At 43.4% G+C, this 17,107-nt stretch overlaps 1 protein-coding gene across 1 annotated transcript in view; it reads right to left on the reverse strand.

The window, feature by feature from the left end:
* Window positions 1-1,394: 1,394 nt before the first annotated feature.
* dnah2 (dynein, axonemal, heavy chain 2) overlaps window positions 1,395-17,107 on the reverse strand; it is a 54,487-nt gene continuing 38,774 nt past the window's right edge. The window contains exons 64-87 of the mRNA XM_061095842.1: window positions 16,782-16,898; window positions 16,488-16,652; window positions 16,174-16,296; window positions 15,494-15,642; window positions 15,266-15,332; window positions 14,698-14,848; window positions 14,454-14,602; window positions 14,152-14,285; window positions 13,391-13,535; window positions 13,050-13,249; window positions 12,677-12,803; window positions 11,958-12,144; window positions 11,478-11,626; window positions 11,082-11,265; window positions 10,658-10,848; window positions 10,347-10,538; window positions 9,894-10,078; window positions 8,465-8,699; window positions 7,011-7,162; window positions 6,072-6,186; window positions 3,780-3,956; window positions 3,143-3,217; window positions 1,713-1,863; window positions 1,395-1,549 (exon numbers count right to left, since the gene is read on the reverse strand). Of these exons, the coding sequence (XP_060951825.1) occupies window positions 1,395-1,549; window positions 1,713-1,863; window positions 3,143-3,217; window positions 3,780-3,956; window positions 6,072-6,186; window positions 7,011-7,162; window positions 8,465-8,699; window positions 9,894-10,078; window positions 10,347-10,538; window positions 10,658-10,848; window positions 11,082-11,265; window positions 11,478-11,626; window positions 11,958-12,144; window positions 12,677-12,803; window positions 13,050-13,249; window positions 13,391-13,535; window positions 14,152-14,285; window positions 14,454-14,602; window positions 14,698-14,848; window positions 15,266-15,332; window positions 15,494-15,642; window positions 16,174-16,296; window positions 16,488-16,652; window positions 16,782-16,898 (3,675 nt within the window). The remainder of the gene's footprint in view (window positions 1,550-1,712; window positions 1,864-3,142; window positions 3,218-3,779; window positions 3,957-6,071; window positions 6,187-7,010; window positions 7,163-8,464; window positions 8,700-9,893; window positions 10,079-10,346; window positions 10,539-10,657; window positions 10,849-11,081; window positions 11,266-11,477; window positions 11,627-11,957; window positions 12,145-12,676; window positions 12,804-13,049; window positions 13,250-13,390; window positions 13,536-14,151; window positions 14,286-14,453; window positions 14,603-14,697; window positions 14,849-15,265; window positions 15,333-15,493; window positions 15,643-16,173; window positions 16,297-16,487; window positions 16,653-16,781; window positions 16,899-17,107) is intronic.

Below are 17,107 nucleotides of genomic sequence, written 5' to 3' on the forward strand. Positions count from 1 at the left end.
GGAGTGAATAATCGGTCAGACCTGACGGAGAGACTTAAACGAAAGAGAGGAGAAGAAAAGGAACTTACCAGGATTGTGTCGGGCCAACTTTAAAACCGACAAAGAATGACTAAGACCATTTATTGCTAAGCACATTTTCTGGTAGATGCATCTTTCTCTCTTAATTAAGAAGTAATATTTTCTATCATATATATTTCCTGTACTGTATCGTACCATTGTCCATGTGTGGGGGTGTTCATATCAAGCTAGTTACTTGTATCTTCCAGCTGTGAGTAGAATGTGGAACAGATTCTTATCTTCCATGTCTTCTAGCTTTTAGTCTGAATATCGAGCCGTGTGAGCTGCTCCACAGCCTCAGGTCCCTGGAATGCTTACCTGTGCAAATGTGGCTCAGCTAATGTGCCGCTCTGGTTACCAGTGGCTGCCCACATCTGCTTCATGACACCAGTACTTGCGTCCCGTGCTTGCGAACGGATCGTGCCCAGTCTACAACGAGCTCCCCATTGACAGCAGGAAGTCTACACATCTTCTGCCGCAGACTTAACACGCATCTCTTCCGACTGCACCTTGGTTATGATGTCTAACAACCATCGTCAACTCTGGTGTTTAAAAAAAGAAAAGAAAAGAAGATTAGGTTGCACTTATATTTCAATTAACTGTAGCACTTGTTGTTTTGTTTTTTTTGGAGCAAATTGTACTTACTTGATTCTTGCTGTTCTGGGTTTGTACCCTAATGGTTGAATGCACTAATCTAAAATTTGATGACATGTTATGCTTTTGGTAGCCTGTTTCTGTAATGTCCAGGCTGGGGGCCTGGAGAGGTACCTACAATACATATGCAGTACACAGACATTAGAGAAATATTCAATTTAATTTTTATAGTTATTTTGACTGACTGATACACATCACACTAATAATTCATGGCTGTTCACACAAACACATACTTGTAAGATCTCTGTCGATCTCTATCACACTGAGACATGTGCATCCACCATACCCATTCACAACATGGAGATGCACCTCTCTTAACAATCTTTTTACACGCACAAACACTATCCCTTAACACTCAAGCTAACAGTTGAGCCCTGTAAAGAAAGCAGACACAAAATGGCCGGAGACCGAGGAGCAGGCCGGCCAAAATTAAAGCCATGAGTCTGCGAGCTCCGAACTAATGACAGGCTGCCATGCCAAGGAGGGGCGGGGAAGAGAGGGATGCAGGGATGGATGGATAAATAAAGAGGGCAGGGAGCCTGTGAGGGGCTGTTATTGCTGCTCGGACCAGATGTGGCACGAAGAGATAGAGAGAGGAAGACGAGAGCCGACTGGAGAGAACAGCAGATGGGAGATGCACGAGGGATGGGAATGATGAGAATGAGAAGTGTGTGTGAAGGCCTTCAGATGTCCAGGCTCATGAGCAGAGCCGTCCCTCTCTTGATCCAGTGGTCCGGGGTCGCAGCTCCGGATTTGAGCTTTACTCCGACCACAAAAGATGCTCGTCCGGACCGGCCAGAACGCACTGGGAAATAGTAAACGGGACACAGGTAGATAGCTGCACGCACACACACACGCACACGCACACACACACACACACGCACACACACACAAACACACACACAGAAAAAGAGTTTAGACAGTGGAATCACAGGGCAATGTAAAATAAAAAGGAAGATGGTCACACAGTGGATGGGATGCAGTAAGGGAATTCCAGTCACCTTTGCCTATCTTTGTGCGGTTCTCCACAGGTTTGAAGTGGATGGTGGGGATGGGACAGGACATCTGCATGGGCTCAGCTTCCAACAGACAGGAGTTCCTCTTGTCCCAACCAGCGCCCTCCAGGAACAAACCTCGCACAAAGACCCCATCCTTGAGGGGGTGGGGAAGAAATAAAAAGAGAAACAAGTAAGACGAGGAACTGTGTATAAAGAGAGACGACATGACAGCTCCCCAAAAGTGAGGCCAGAGTGTCTGGATCGCCCCTGGTGGCTGATTGCAGTATACGTCATAAATCCTGCCTCCCTATGTTGGGAGATGGACCAAACTAAAAAGTTAGAACAGTTCAAATTTTTTAAGGAAGTTCTAAAATCACTACTGCCCTTAATCTGGCTCTAAACGCACAAGATGGCAGCATTCACATCCGGAATACTTTGGCTTCATGTCTGGATATTGGGAGGAGGTGGAGACGCATTGTCCATCTTTGTATAAAGTCTATGAGCCAGACATATAAACACTTGTTTGGAGGTGACATTTTGCAAATAGCTTTCAAAATATGTTGATGATAAACAGCCTTGCCAATTAGGTAATGCAACTGGGAGAGGAGGTGAGAGGGAGGGGTGAAAACAAGGGAGAAGGCTGCAGGAGAAAAGAAGGAAGAGGAGTAGGGAGGGAAGATGGAGAAGAGAGGGCAAGAGGAAGGAAATTGAAGAGGAAAAACCGGAGCGGCACAGAAAAGAAAAAAGAATGGGAATCAGAGGGTCATGAGGAACAGAACAAGGGAAGAAGAGAAGGGCAAAAAGGTAAATATGATGGAGGGAAGAGGGAAAGGAAAGAGGGAGGGAAGCAGGGAAGCAGGGCCGGGTCTAGACAGGCATGTATGAGGGGGCAGCCACAAATCTTGAGGGGGCATTGTGCTTTATTATATTATTATTATTATAAATTGGGATTTAGTTTGAGGGGGCACAACATTTATTTGAGGGGGCCAGGCCCCCTCTTGCCCCTGCCTAGACCCGGCCCTGGAGGGAAGTAGAAGAATGGCAGGACAGGGAAGAGAGGCAAGTAAGGTTTAAACAGAGGAATTCATACAGGGAAGGATCCAACAATGTGAAGTAAGTGAGAAGTAAAGGGCTACAATGACCGAAATACTGGAGTGGGAGCAGCAAGACATGAAAACATTTGACCTCCCTGCCAACATTTACATAAAAACTGCTTGGTACAAAGATTAAAATGTGAGAGCAGATTTTTGGAATGAGAAAAGAGGCACGAAACAGTGGGCTGCTCTGAACCATGGGAAAAACCCACACTTTCGATGTTTAAGCAGAAATGAAAAATGTGTTGGAAAGTGGCGCTGACAGCTGAAAGGAAAAGGTGGTCTGATGGCCGGCTTATGGAAACCTTTATGGAAATGTGTGTGTGTGCTGGGAGTCACCTTGGGCGGGTACAGGAGGTTGCTGTCATCTACAGTGGACACTGTAAACTCCCAGGACAATGTGTCCACTGATATCTGCAAAGACAGTTTCACAGAACATTAAAACATGATCCCTATAACTCAAGAAGATCTACATTTATTGAAACAGAGCTATATTAAAAGTGTTTTCCCCAAATAACCAGGTATGAATACATGTCTGTGGGATAAAGTGTTTATTGTGGTGATTGTCGGCTGTGAGATGCTAAGAGGCAGAGAATGAATGTTTGGACTCAAGAGGAGACAGGGAAAAGAGTGTTTTAGAAACAGGTTGCATTTGGCTGAGCAGCATCAGCATCTGTTTCCCAGGCTGTTTTTAAATGTCTCTGATACGTGCAGTGAAGATTAAACAGGGAACACATTGCCGACACAATAACTGACAAAAAATTGAAAACTGAATATTGGCTGCCATGCAAACCTGCTGTGGTTTTAATTTAGGCCGTTTTTCAATTTAATCTTAAGTTGTAAAATCAGAACAACCCCTTTGAAAAGCAACCTGGGTAAATTCAGAAATGTATAATCTCAAACAAGACTATCCAAGCAGGGTAAGCTTGTGTAAGTGTCTCTCTGGCTCTGTGAATGGGACTAAGGGGAATCTCACGTTATGCTGTCGAGCGTAGGACTGCAGCACGCCGGTGAGGAAGCCGTTGGGAGAGGTGAAGCCGGAGAGCCAGAACAACTTGGGGGGCTGGGCCGTCTCTGCCCAGCGTGCAAACTGATTGACTCGCTGGCAAAGATCCCTGGTCCACGCTGCCAGAGGCTTCAGTGAGGGGTATGTCTAGTGGACAGAGAGAGAGAGTGAGTGAGTGAGAGAGTGAGAGCGAAGGGAGAGACAGCAAATCTACAGTCATTTCATGCTTCCAGCTGTTGGCAGCTATACATAATGGGAAAAAGCTCAGTACAAAGCAGTAAGTACTGAGCACTGATGGCCCAAAGTCTTACCAACACACACAGGGATGGGGGAAGGAGGAACCGTAATATAATACCTTAAAATGAGATATCAGTGTCAACTTTACAAAGCCCAAAGTTCAAATTGCAAATACTGAATTAAATGTAGAAACAAGAAAGAATGCCAACAAGACTGACAAGTTGTTGGTCAGTCGACTGATCCAGACAAATTTCCTCATCAAAAACAGAAATGACACTGACTTGTGAGCAGAGCTGCCGCCACACAATTTAAATTAATAAATCTTAACAGTGTTAAACAGAACATCCTCATTATGTGTCGCATGCTTTGTCTGATTTTGGCATTAGGTTTCGAGTCACAATGAGAAAGCAAAGTAGACAAGAAGCAAAAAAGGAACTGGACACAGGGAAAGAAAAGACAGAGAGAAGGATGAGATGAAATAGAAAGAAAAGAGGGAAAGACAGAGTTGTCTAATCTACACGTGGTTGGGCTGAGAGAAGTTCAGCTGGAGGCAGCCGCCCTAATAGCTGCCTAATACTCCCATAACGGAAACACACACACACACACACAGGTGCACACAAACATCCAGCAGCCCCTGGCCACAGCACAATGAGCTCAGAGTGTCTTAAGGAAAGTGGAACAAGACTTGGAAGATTCACTTTGTCTATAACACTACACACACATTGTTTGTTCAGTCACTGATGAACAAGGTTTCCACCTGATTAACAGCTACTGTGATACAAACACACATAGAGTTACAAATACATATGCACACATGCTTTCTTGTACACTCTGTAATGAGGACAGAATGAGGCACTTCAAGATAAACAAGAAGTGCCCCCAAATGACTCCTGCTCAGTAGACACACGCACACACACGCACACATGCACACGCACACACACGCACACATGCACACGCACACACACGCACAGGCACACACACACACACACACACACACACACACACACACACACACACACACACACACACACACACACACACACACACACACACACACACAGACTTGAACAGTAGCCAGAATCTTTTCTAGCCCCTTGACCTGAGCTGACAGCAGCCTGTGTTCTCTCTCCACTGTAAAGAGAGGTCCAGTGATAATGAAGCCAGAAAGGAGCATTTGGACAGAATGACAGCTGGAACACAGCCAGAGCCCCATCAATGTGTGTGTGGGTGTGTGTGAATGTGTGTGTGTGTGTGGTTGGACACAGCCAGAGGAGAACAATAGATGTGTGTCTGTGCAGCCGGGCAGAGTGATGGATAAATACACCTTTAATAACAGACCAGTGAGTCAGTACAGAGACAGGCCTGCAGCTGCTGGACCGGCTGAAGACAGCAGGAGAGATGAGTGTTGATCTGATCACAATCACCAGATCAATGCACAAGAATCCTGAGCGGTCCCCACAACAGAAATCCGTCATATTTGTTTTAGAGAGAAAGACTTGGATGCAAATATAGCCAAGTGTATGTATTGAAAGATGATCTGTGATGGAAATACATTCATTATAAAGTACAGCCAAGCCAATAAGAGGCTATATTTGTTTTGCTGTTTATCTTGGAAGGTGTCATGCTTTGCTCCCCTTATCAAAGCATTCTTTTTTTTGAATTCAATCCCTACTCAACACAGTCTTTTGTTGTCTTGTGTTATTTTAGTGCACTCCAAAGAGAGTGCTGTCTCAACATTATTGATCCTCGAAGCACTCCTTCATTCTAGTCGGAGTCTCCCCACTTTAAGTAAGGAGAGGACGGCAGCAGGTGCAGGCTCACTTCTCACTTCAGGAGGTGGTCTCACTGTGCGTGTGATGTACGTGAGATTTATTAATTGTATATAAGAGCAAGTGAGAGGTGGAGAACACGTCAAATATCAGAGAATAAATGGAGGCAGTAAACCATTGGTGTGCCTCAAAAGAATGTGTGTCAAAAGACTGAGTTATAGTGGGTGATGGGTGTGTGTGTGTGTGTGTCTGGCACCTTCTCCCACATCGGTGGTACACGAGCGTCATAGATGCAGTTGAAGGTCTCCTCCAAGCTGGGTGACATCACCACTAAGCCTTTGATCGCTTTCTCCAGCTGCAGCAGGGACGAACTAACACACACAGACACACACAGTTGAACCAACACATCATTGATATTAACCCTCTTTTGTTGTAGCTGCTTAGTCGTCACTGGTTCCTAGCCTCAATCTACAACATTTTCATTCTATGTTAATTTCAACTCAAGCAACATCGTATATTCTGAATTGTGGCAGTGATGATATTCGATTAATTCTCAAACTATAACTTGGCATTTTGATGCTGGGGCCTCCTCGTGTTGCAGCTTAGCTTTCAAAATTGCTGGTTTCTTATCTCTGTCTAATAGAAGGGTGAAAGTAAGTCTGCACGGTCCAGTACCACTAAAAGACTGAGTGCCAGAAATAAGGGAATACAGCTGGCTGCCAAAAATACAATACCCTCATTATTATTGCCTTCCCAGCAAAGTACACTGCTAATGTAAGGTCAATATAGACAACAGTTAGCTTTCTTATTCTAAATAATTCCAGTGAGCTTGTGCACAGACCATAAACTGCTGGCTAACGTCAACTAACGACACAGACAGAAAACAAGCTATGTGACCTCCATGGGTACTGTAAAGTCTGTCATGGTAATGTGTGCAAAACAGTGCTTCAAAGGGAGCATTTGATTTGTTCTACCCCAACGCATTCTTTATTAATGCCATTTGTACTGGATAAATGGTTCCACCAAGCAGGAGGAGGATATAAAGGTTGTGGTAGTTGTACTGACAAGAACCTGAACCTACTTCCACCCCTGCTCGTATGTTACGCTCTAATTAACCTGGTAAACAGCCAGCTGAACAAGACAAATGGAAAGAAAGGACAGAAGACAGATCCACACAGAGAGAGACAGCTCATACATGATGGTGGCCAGCAGCAAGTTGTATCTCTGGATCTCTTGGAGCAGCACCACGTTGAGAGGTAAAGAGTTGTCCGCGAGGAGGGACGTTATGCTCTCGTAGTTAATCAATTTTGGAATCTTCCCACGGACGTCTGCCAACAGCTCTAATACCTGGAAGCACCGATGAAACATTGTAGAGAAGCAGATGAGATTAGTTAGCGTACAAAGGCAAGGCAGACCAACTGGGTCGGACCATGGAGCTGCATAAAATCAGATCACTTACAAACGCTCAGGTTAAGACTCACATATAGCTTCTAATATTATTCCAACAGCCACAAGAAACAGAACTGAAAGAGCTGACAAATCACTGACAGCCATCGGTCAGACTTACACCTCCTTATCTGGGCTATTACACTACCATAGCATGTAAAGCATATTTTATAACAGACTACTGCCACTGCTAAACAACGGCCAGTCAAACAACAGGTGGTTTCAATGGAAACCACAGAACTGGCAAATGTTTTTAGAGGAACCCTGAGAGATGATGCTTCTTTAATTTAAGCAAAACAAGTCATTTGAGTCAGTCAGCTCATGTTTGACCAATTTATTGCAGCAGCCGAACATAGTTAGAGCTTGGCTTGTAGGCTTCGACTTCCTCACAATCCTATATAGGAGCGCATTGATATAATGGAGAGTGATGTGCAAATATTATTAAGCTCCCTGTTGGAGCGTACAGGCGGATGCTGGGGTGGTGGAGGGGCTAAATCAACAGGCAGTGAGTGACGCAGGGCAGCAGAGGCAGAGACATGTAAAGGGAGAGCTGGGAAAGCTTTGCAGTTTAAATAGACTTCTGAATTGGGAGGGTGTATATGACAGCGGCTTGTGTGTGGCATGTCACATGATTAGAGCAGTGCAGCTCCAGCTGACTGCCTGAATTAGATCGTAATTCTGGCTTGACCTATCGACACATCTAAACAAAACAAGGGATTTAAAAAAAAAAGTGGGATAACCAATTGTTAGATCAGTCCGATACAAAAGAAGCTCTGTGGTTTTCTTTGTCTTTTACGATAAATAAAAAAGATGAGCTGTTCACGTCATTTCTAAACTCTGCCAGTAGAATCCTGAGTTTCTCTCTGCCTCTTGTTTTATAGGATTTCTACTTCACAGCATTCGATCTCACTATGATGTCTGCGTTGATATTTCTGTGTAAAGATGTAAAGCTGTTTCCAAGGTGACTGAGGGATCTGACTTACAGGTTTTAATCAAACCAACCAGGAAAGAAAACTGACTGCACTGGTATGTCCTCTGCTCAATACACTCCACTCCACTAACATTGAGGAGTAAGGGGGCCCGCCACCAGGGGGCCAATGAGTTGATTTGGCTTCCTTTTTGGGATCTGTCGTATCATCTATCTTTACACACACTTGATCTACTCAACTTGCCATTGTGGCCCTCCCCTTCTCCCACCCTTACCTTATCCTCTCGACTCTGCCCACCCCCCCCAGCAGAGGGGCTGGTGACTTGGGGCTGCAGGGAGAGCAGGGTGTCAAACAGCGTTCTGGTCTCAGCGATCTGACTGGCAATGTCGGCATTGGGGTGCTGGCCAAACACCTCAGGGTGCTCAGTGGACGGAAGCAGGCTGATAAAGTTCTCGTATGAGGACTGGGGTCCATCACGGGGGATGTAGTAGGGGGTCAAGGAAGAAAACCTGACAGACAAAGAGGAGGTAAGAAGAGAACAAGGTCAGTGGCATAAATAGTATTTAAGGACAATGGTAATAGAAAAGAGAAAAAAAAGTTGATTAGCAGGTTCTTTACTTCATTTATGTGATATGTAAATTAAACAGATGAATAATTATCGCCACAAATCCTATTTCTGACCATACTGTGAATTTGTCTATCTGGAAATCTATGAATACACATCTTGAGTTGAAAAAAATCTATGTTTAAAGAATAACAGATTAAATATTAAGTTTTTGTTATAAACATTAATACAGTGTATTAATGGAAAACAGCGTATTTTATTCCCTTCCCATGTAGTCACGCATGACCTAATTTCCCTGTAGTGATTATTTTCCTCATGGAATTCAGTGTAATAAAATACAAAAAATAGAAAAAATTAATGAATTGAAGATATTAGACTATGAGACAAGTGACAGTGTTTTCAGTGTCCTGCAGAATGATCACTGTGCTAAAGTGCATTTGTTGAATATACATTCAAAGCATGTACAGTCGTCTTTCTATGATCCCTGGTGATTTGAGCTGATGCACTCAACATTTTATAATGTTGATTAAGTGGTTGATTAGAGATGAAAGATGTGGACACAATATCTGTACTAAAGTAATAAAACAACAACAAGAACAACAACAACAACAACCTGAGCTCCAGGCCATCAAGTACCAAATTGTGTCTGCATTTCATCTGTTGTAATAATCTGTTTGTCCACTTGGTGGTGCTGCCACTCTGCAACTGTGCAACAGGAAGCTGAAGTGGCCTGTTCCACCTTCGAGCAGCTAGTTTGTTATTTCTAGGGAATTGTTTTAACAGTGGGACTGAATCATTTGAAAGCAAATTATGAAACTTAGGGTGTCTACAGCTATAACAAATTTAAATTTAAGATATTTAAAACCAATGATTTCTGACAGTGACGTGCCTAAAAATGAATACCCATCCATCCGGAATTTGAGACAATGTATTAAAGTTTAAGGATTATAATTTGTTAAAAGAGTATATTTTAAAACTCTTTCAGGACCTTTGTTCACCCTCTAAATGTTTTGGCATGTAAAAATCTGCAATACCTACTTTTTTATTTTTTTTAAATTAAATTGTTCACAGGATGCATGTGAATCAGATTAAATAAGATGCTTCAAAGTAAATCTGTGTAAGTGTGTTTATGTCTCACTTGAAGAAGGGCTGGGTGACGGCAGCATCACAGAAGTAGGCATTGATGTATGTGGTTAGAAGACGTCTGTCCCAGTCATCAGTGACATGACCTCCATAGTTTACCCCAGCAATGAGATACTTCAGAGCATCCCAGGGAATCTCCTTGTACTCATCCAGGTACAAACTCAGCAGATTCTCACTTACCTGGGGGAGAATGAAGAAGATGATTTGAACAAAGGCAATAAATACCGTTCATTCTCATTCTGCTTGACCTTCTATATTTGTGGTTTACAGCAGATTATTGAGATCAATGCATAAAATCCACTCAATCAGGATAATCTCTGCTGTCTTATTTTCTCGTTATCACCACCAACATCTTCACTAGACTGAAAAATAGACTGGTCTTTCTGTTTTTGCTTTGTTCTTTCAGATCGCTGCCATTGTTTCCTTCAGTGCCACATTAGGGCCTCACCTCGAAGTCAGAATCGTTGAAGCCATACACAATGTTCCAGCCCAGCTGCAGGAACTTCTTCCTTTCCAGCAGGATACTGTGAAAAAAGCAGAGGGAGAACAGGAGCTTCCGGTAGAGTAGGGGTCTTGAGCAGCGGTTGAACTGAGTGTCCGTCACCAGCTGGTAAAGACGCTTCATGTTGGCTTTCACACCCTGAGGACAGTGAGAAGTGTTACCACACGGGAAGGAGAAGGATGTATAATTTACTGTAAAGTCAACATGGGCTTCTGTGTTGCCGTGTACATGTATATTGTGTGGGAATCTGTATGTACCTTTGGGGGTTCAGTGGTCATCTTGATGCCGGCCTGCAGGATGGTGATGGGGAACTCGGGGTGTGGTGAAGAGCTGAGCCAGAGTCTGAAGTTTGAGTGGGGCTCCTCCACTTGCAGCTGCTCCACCAGCTTGTCCAGTTCGGGCATCCATGACAGAGAGAGGTGGCAGTTGGCGAGGTACACCCAGTGACCTGATAAGACAAAAAATAAAAAATAAGCCAATGTTAATTGTTGCGTTGTTTTCGGCAGTATTTGTGTTTTCAGGCAATTTTGTGGTGAACCAAAGGAAAGAAAGAATACACAAAAAATCAAGAACAAGAAACGAACACAAACAATTGTAGGAGGAAAAAATAACTGGAGTGCATGAACAAATTAAATTGGAAACAGAAGAGCGGGAACCAGGACAGAGCAATTTGTGCTGTACCCGCTATGACGCCCTCTTCAATCATCCTCTTGGCGATGGGGGCCTGTCCCTGGCCCAGAGAAAGAGCATGGAAGTCCTTGCTCATGCCAGAGGTCTCAGCCAAATTCAGCAGAGCTCCTGTGGGGTCCACCCCGGGAGACAGGACAAAGATGAGAGGAGTTCTGCAGGTGGATTCCTCCACAACCTGAGGAGAGGACAAAGAGAAAAGTCATCAAAGAAGGAAAGGAGAAAGTAAGAATGGATGAGCCAACACCGTGTCATACAGTTGATGCCTCACAGTAACTCTAAGAGACTTTTAGAGATTCATTTTTCAGATTTGGCAAAATTCGGTCTCGTATCTAATTCCCAAGAAAATAAAAGCAATAGGGGCAAACTGGAAAAAGAGCAGAAACTCACAGCCTTCATGTCGAGGACGGGCGGCTCCACAAAGCGAGGGCCAAGATTGTTAATAATAAAGGAGGTGACGCAGAGGTAGACGCGGTCCTGACGCAGAGAGCGCACGATCAGCATCTTCTGGAGATCATTACAGCTGTTCTCCCAATCACCTAGCATTAAATACGGAGAAGAAGAGAAGAAGGAGAGAATTCAGGGGTGATGAAACGGCAAAGGAAACGAAAAAAGAAAATCTATTCAATATCTCCGGGGGAAAATATATTTATATTATATAGTTCATACACACATAGCAGAACTCCTTTAGTTAAATACAGAAAGCATTTAAAAGTACTGATGCATTTCTTTAACAAAAAGTAAAAACATGTGCGAGCACAGCAGCATGGAAAAGCTGCCTTCCTTTAAGTCAAGTTTTTGGTGGATTTAGCTTAAACTTTTCTTCAATAAGAAATGATCAAAAAATAACCTCCCCCAACGTATACAGACCAGGTAATGTGGCATTTTCTGGCTCTGCACTGGTGAACCAAATGTTCCAGTCTCGGGGGTACTGTTCAAAGGAACCCATGATGCCGTTGAAGCTGGGCAGCTTATCCAGCTCTGTGATGTTGTCCCAGCTGGAGTCTGCCAGCCAACTGGAACAGGGGTTGTCCATCTGGTCCTCCTTATCAAACACCTAGCAACACACACAACAGTTTATCATGAGTCAAGCTATCCTTCAATCACGGGAGGGATCAATAAAATGTTGGGAAAATTGGGTCTCGATATTTTCTCTGAGCACATTTTTCTAGCGGGATAGTAGGAAAATCTCTAGAAAATGTCAGAAGTAACTGATGCTGAAATTAGCATTCTCACATACAGTCCCAATGGAACATTTCAGGAAAATGTCTGTATTTCAGTGCGCTTCTGAAAGCAGTTACACACATGACTCATACAGTATGAGGCCAGTTTCAGGGATATGAAAAATGAATTCACATAATACACGTTATACACATTATTATGAAAGCTCCCTGATGGTTGTAGCAGGGTAAATTATGGATGATGGGGCTATCTTTCAGGGAAAGCACAACTTCTACATGGCTCAACATTTAACTGCACAGTGGAATGTCTTTTGGGACACTTTCGAGTTTGAAAATACATTTTTGGTGGGGGTTTATTATGCAAAATCAGATAAGGCAAAGACAGGATGCTAGTGTGTGTTTTCTTACGAGTCCTCCGCGGAGGAAGAAGCTGTACTCATCCATGTTGAGTTTGCCAGCCACCTCCAGGATTTTGGAACACATCTGAAAGCTGAAGAGAAGCTTATGGACCTCGAACAGACCACGGCATGCGTATCTGTAGGAAAACACACTGAGTTAGTGACACTTGCCACATACATCGTGAATGTTTCTAATTGTTAATTTAAACTGAGAAGTGAACCAATTAGTTATGACATAATCATCTTTGTCTTAGACACATTGTTACAGATATTCTCAGAAGCTGCTCTCAGACGTGCCCTGAAGTCCAGTCAGAGTCAGTAGCTCTGCACATTTCCAGAACTTTTACACGAAAGAGCCTCCCTCGATGTTGGCCCTTGCTCACCTGTACACTGCATATGTGTGGTAGTCATTGAGGTGGTCGATCCTTTCCTCCAGCTTGTGGCTGCGCTTGCTCTTTTCTATGCTGAGGTTGAACAGGTTATTGTAGGCATCCAGCGAGAACTGGTACATGGGGTCAATACGGCCCATGTCATTTAGGATGAAGAAGAGGGTGGAGGCTCGCTGGGCACATGGGCGGTAGGCCTGTTGAGACACAGTGCTTTAATGTATATACTCTGTGCACAATCTGACATTACAACACACAAGGAAAACCACCGATATCTATTAGGTTTGGTTGGAAGGTGATCAAAATCTTCCCACCATCCCTTCATCCCTACAACTGACCTCTCGAGCAGAGTCGATCTTGATTTCAGTCTGTTCACTGCTCTCCAGCTGCTCAGAAACCTCATTGGCGGTGATTTTGGATGTCTGCAGGGTGTTCACCAGCTGCACATCATCCAGCAGGGAGCCAGTCGCCTCATTCAGCAGCCTAGTGGAGGCAACACACACACACGCAAATACAAAATGAAAAACTACACAATGAATGAAAAAGAGATACAGAAAAAAAGGTTTGCAAGCACAAAAGTGTAAAGGATAAGTAATGAATAAGTAATGAAATAAATCAAATTCAGACATTTTGAAAAGTACTATAAGGGTTAAACTCTTTCCTTCTGAAACATTTGGAATAAAAAGAAAACCATGTGACTCATGGAACACAGAGACTGCTTTCAAAGACTGATACCAAAGGTCAAGTAATTGTTGCTATTTATCAGTGACAAATGCCCCTTTCCACTGTTAAAAAAACCTCACTAACATCTGGCTTTTGTTAATGGGAGTGGATATAATCGGCTTTGCTCCCAGGTCAAATCATTCTGCAGTAGATATGGGTTTTTAATCGGCTCTTGCAATCGGTGAATTTGGCACTACAGTTTCGCAAGGTGAACATGACACACGGTGGAAAACCCCCCCAGAGAAGCCATCTCCTCGACTGGCAGCGGGAAAGGAGTCAATATTTGGATATTTCATCTTAACAGTTTGTCCACTCTGTGACTCCAATATATCTATAAAGAAAAAAGTGGCACGTCATAAAGAGTCAGCCAAACAACCTGAGGATCTCATCCTCCAGCTCCTGCAGTTTTCTCTTGCCGGTGGCGATGCTGATCACCAAAGTGTCCTTTTGTTCTTCGAGGTCTGGACGCTCCTTACGCACCACAATCCCCAGGAGTTGGGCTTCCAGTCCCTACACGTGAAAACACACATACGTAAAGATAGAGAATTACATTAAGCATCACATATGTACAAACTGCAACACAAATGAGGATACACATGAAGGGAAGTACACATATTGAACTAAAGTCATACCATACAAAAGAGATTCACCCACACAGACACATGCACACACACACACCTGCTCCTTGACAGCAAAGTTGACTATGGTGGTCTTTGTAGAAATCTCGGGGGTGTAATGGGGGTTGGACAGCTTGGTGGTGATGTATAAATGAAACTCCGGACTGTACTCCACCTCCTTATCACCCAGCTTCAGCATCAGCCTACCGCCTGGCAAAAACAAGTAGATACTAATAATTAGCTAAAGGTTTCCCTCAGAAATCTTTATGAGTTGGCATTTTGTTAAGTGAATGTTTGCGGCCGACCTATCTGTGTCAGGGACCTGTTGAGAACTGGGTTGAGAGATGGGTCCAAGTCCTCCTGTACATTCTGCAGCAGAACAGGGTGCCCCAACTGGATGGCACTCTCCAGCACACGCAGGTAGTCTGGCATTTGAAAGTCTATTACTCTCAGACCCTGTACGCATGGACATTGAGGAGAGAGGGAAATTCATCATATATACATTTTATTTGGTTAGGCAGACAGCATATTTAGATTTTGTTTTCACTATTTATTATGGGAAATGTAGAGTCAACAGTCAAATTAAATCAAATTTTACACATCTCATAATCAAATGAAAGATGACTAACTTGTTTTACATGTTATAGCTGTGTGCATAACTTTTTGAATTTACCATTTCCATTTATTATCAGTGGTAATAAACATGAAATAAAATGTAACACAGTGAACAACATAAATGTTTGTTAAATCTGAGCCGTTCTCTGTTTTTGTGTCCTGTGACATGATTGTTCAAGTAATCAAACTCTCTTCCACTAAAGACCCAACATATTTGGGAAAGAATCAGAATAAGATTTGCAAGTAGTAAAGACTCACTCTTTGCATCTCCATATTCTTTATCCACTTCAGAGCTTGGCCTTGAGGGTCCACCATCAGTGGCCATCTTGAGAGAAGGGATAGGAATGAACTTGTATTCACAGTATCAAACATCTTTCATACAGTGAACGCAACAAAATCCATAACCTTTAGATTTAGTGATCTCACTGGACCACAGGTATTCTGTTACAATTTATTTGATAAAATATTTGCTCTACATATACTGACCGGTTTCCACGGGTAACCATAACTCCATTCTCAGTAGAGAATGCATCGGAGGGCAGGCCCTGAATGTTCCAGTCCCTCACTGATGTAGGTTTGGACATAAAAACTGCAAAACTGAACCCTGGTGAGCACGGGATCTCCGCGTCCTTTACCTGAGCAGAGAGGCAGGGAAAAGTAGGGTTGGAAATTGGGTTTGTTGGAAACAGTAGAACATTCGAATGGGATACTTTTCTTTCTTTTTTTGGGAATATTTTATTTTTCCAAATATTTTCAAATTGCAAGAGAACATGCAGAGCATACAGAGCACTCTACATCAAACATTACAGAAAATGACATAACAAAATTAAAAAAATACACACATAGATGAAATTAAACTAATTAAATAAATAAAGTAAATAATTCCCCCCACCCAAAGAGAAAAAAAGAAAAAAGTTGGTGCATAGGATGACATATCACAGAGAAATACCGCAATGACACAGTACATAATGTAATTCAGGTCTCCAAATAGTTACAGTCCTATGGTACCGTTGGTGGTGTATCCATGTATTCCAAATAAGGCTGCCAGATTTTCAAAAATAACTTATATTTCTTTCTGAGACTATATGTAGATACTTTTCTTTCTTGAGTGGCTCAACAGTAGAAGGAGTACAAGTACATGGAGTGTGTTTGCGTCTGTGGCTCACCTCCTTCATCCAGATGGCAAGCAGCTCATCTCTGTAGTTGGACAGAAAGGGTCCCATGTAGGACAGGAAAGACGCTGCGAGCAAACAGTCTCCTACGAGATATCCCATGTTCTTTTCAAGACCCTGAAATATACAGGTATACAGGTTACTATGGTAACATACGTCCAAGTGTGTTATTTTTATACTGAATGTTTTTATTTAATTCAGCCAAACAACTCCCTAAAAAGGGGTTGATTTCAAATGACCAACTCTCAGGCCTGGGAATGCCTCAGTGTGTGTGTGTGTGTGTGTGTGTGTGTGTGTGTGTGGCCTACAGTGACTCTCTCCTCCCAGCGGACCCTCTCTCCAGCAAGTCCAGTCACCAGTTTATCGGCTCGGTCCAGTTTCACCTCCATGTCATTTGATTTCTTCCTCAGACTCTCCTTCATGGCCAGCTTCTCACCGTGCTCCCTCTTCAACTCGTCTAGCTTGTCCGCCACCTGCACAAACACACACACACACAATTAAATCGGACCAGTTGTGCATAAACTGGACCTACGATACTGCTACTGCTAATGGCTAAACATCTCTCAGGATTACTGCCAGACACCCTGAGCTCCACACTGTACCTCTCGTAGTTTGCTCTGGGCCGCTGCCAGCGCAGCCTCTTTCTCGGCAAGCTGGGTCATGGCAGTGTTCAGCAGTACGCGCTTCGGCTCCACCACCCTGGAGATACGCCCATACATCTGGAGGAGCAGTGCACACATCCCAGGATTTAGGTTCGCATCCTTTTCTTATGCTCATTCAACAGAGGAGTCACATTATTACCACCGCCAAGGAGGTTATGTTTTATTCTGTGTTTTTTATTTAGCAGGAGTACACATGAAGTACCGGGCGTATGACCATGAAATTTGGTGGAAGGATGTGGAATGGGTCAGGGAATCCCAATACATTT

Source organism: Limanda limanda, chromosome 22 (genome assembly GCF_963576545.1).
Source record: "Limanda limanda chromosome 22, fLimLim1.1, whole genome shotgun sequence".
In the NCBI taxonomy this organism is placed as follows: domain Eukaryota; kingdom Metazoa; phylum Chordata; class Actinopteri; order Pleuronectiformes; family Pleuronectidae; genus Limanda; species Limanda limanda.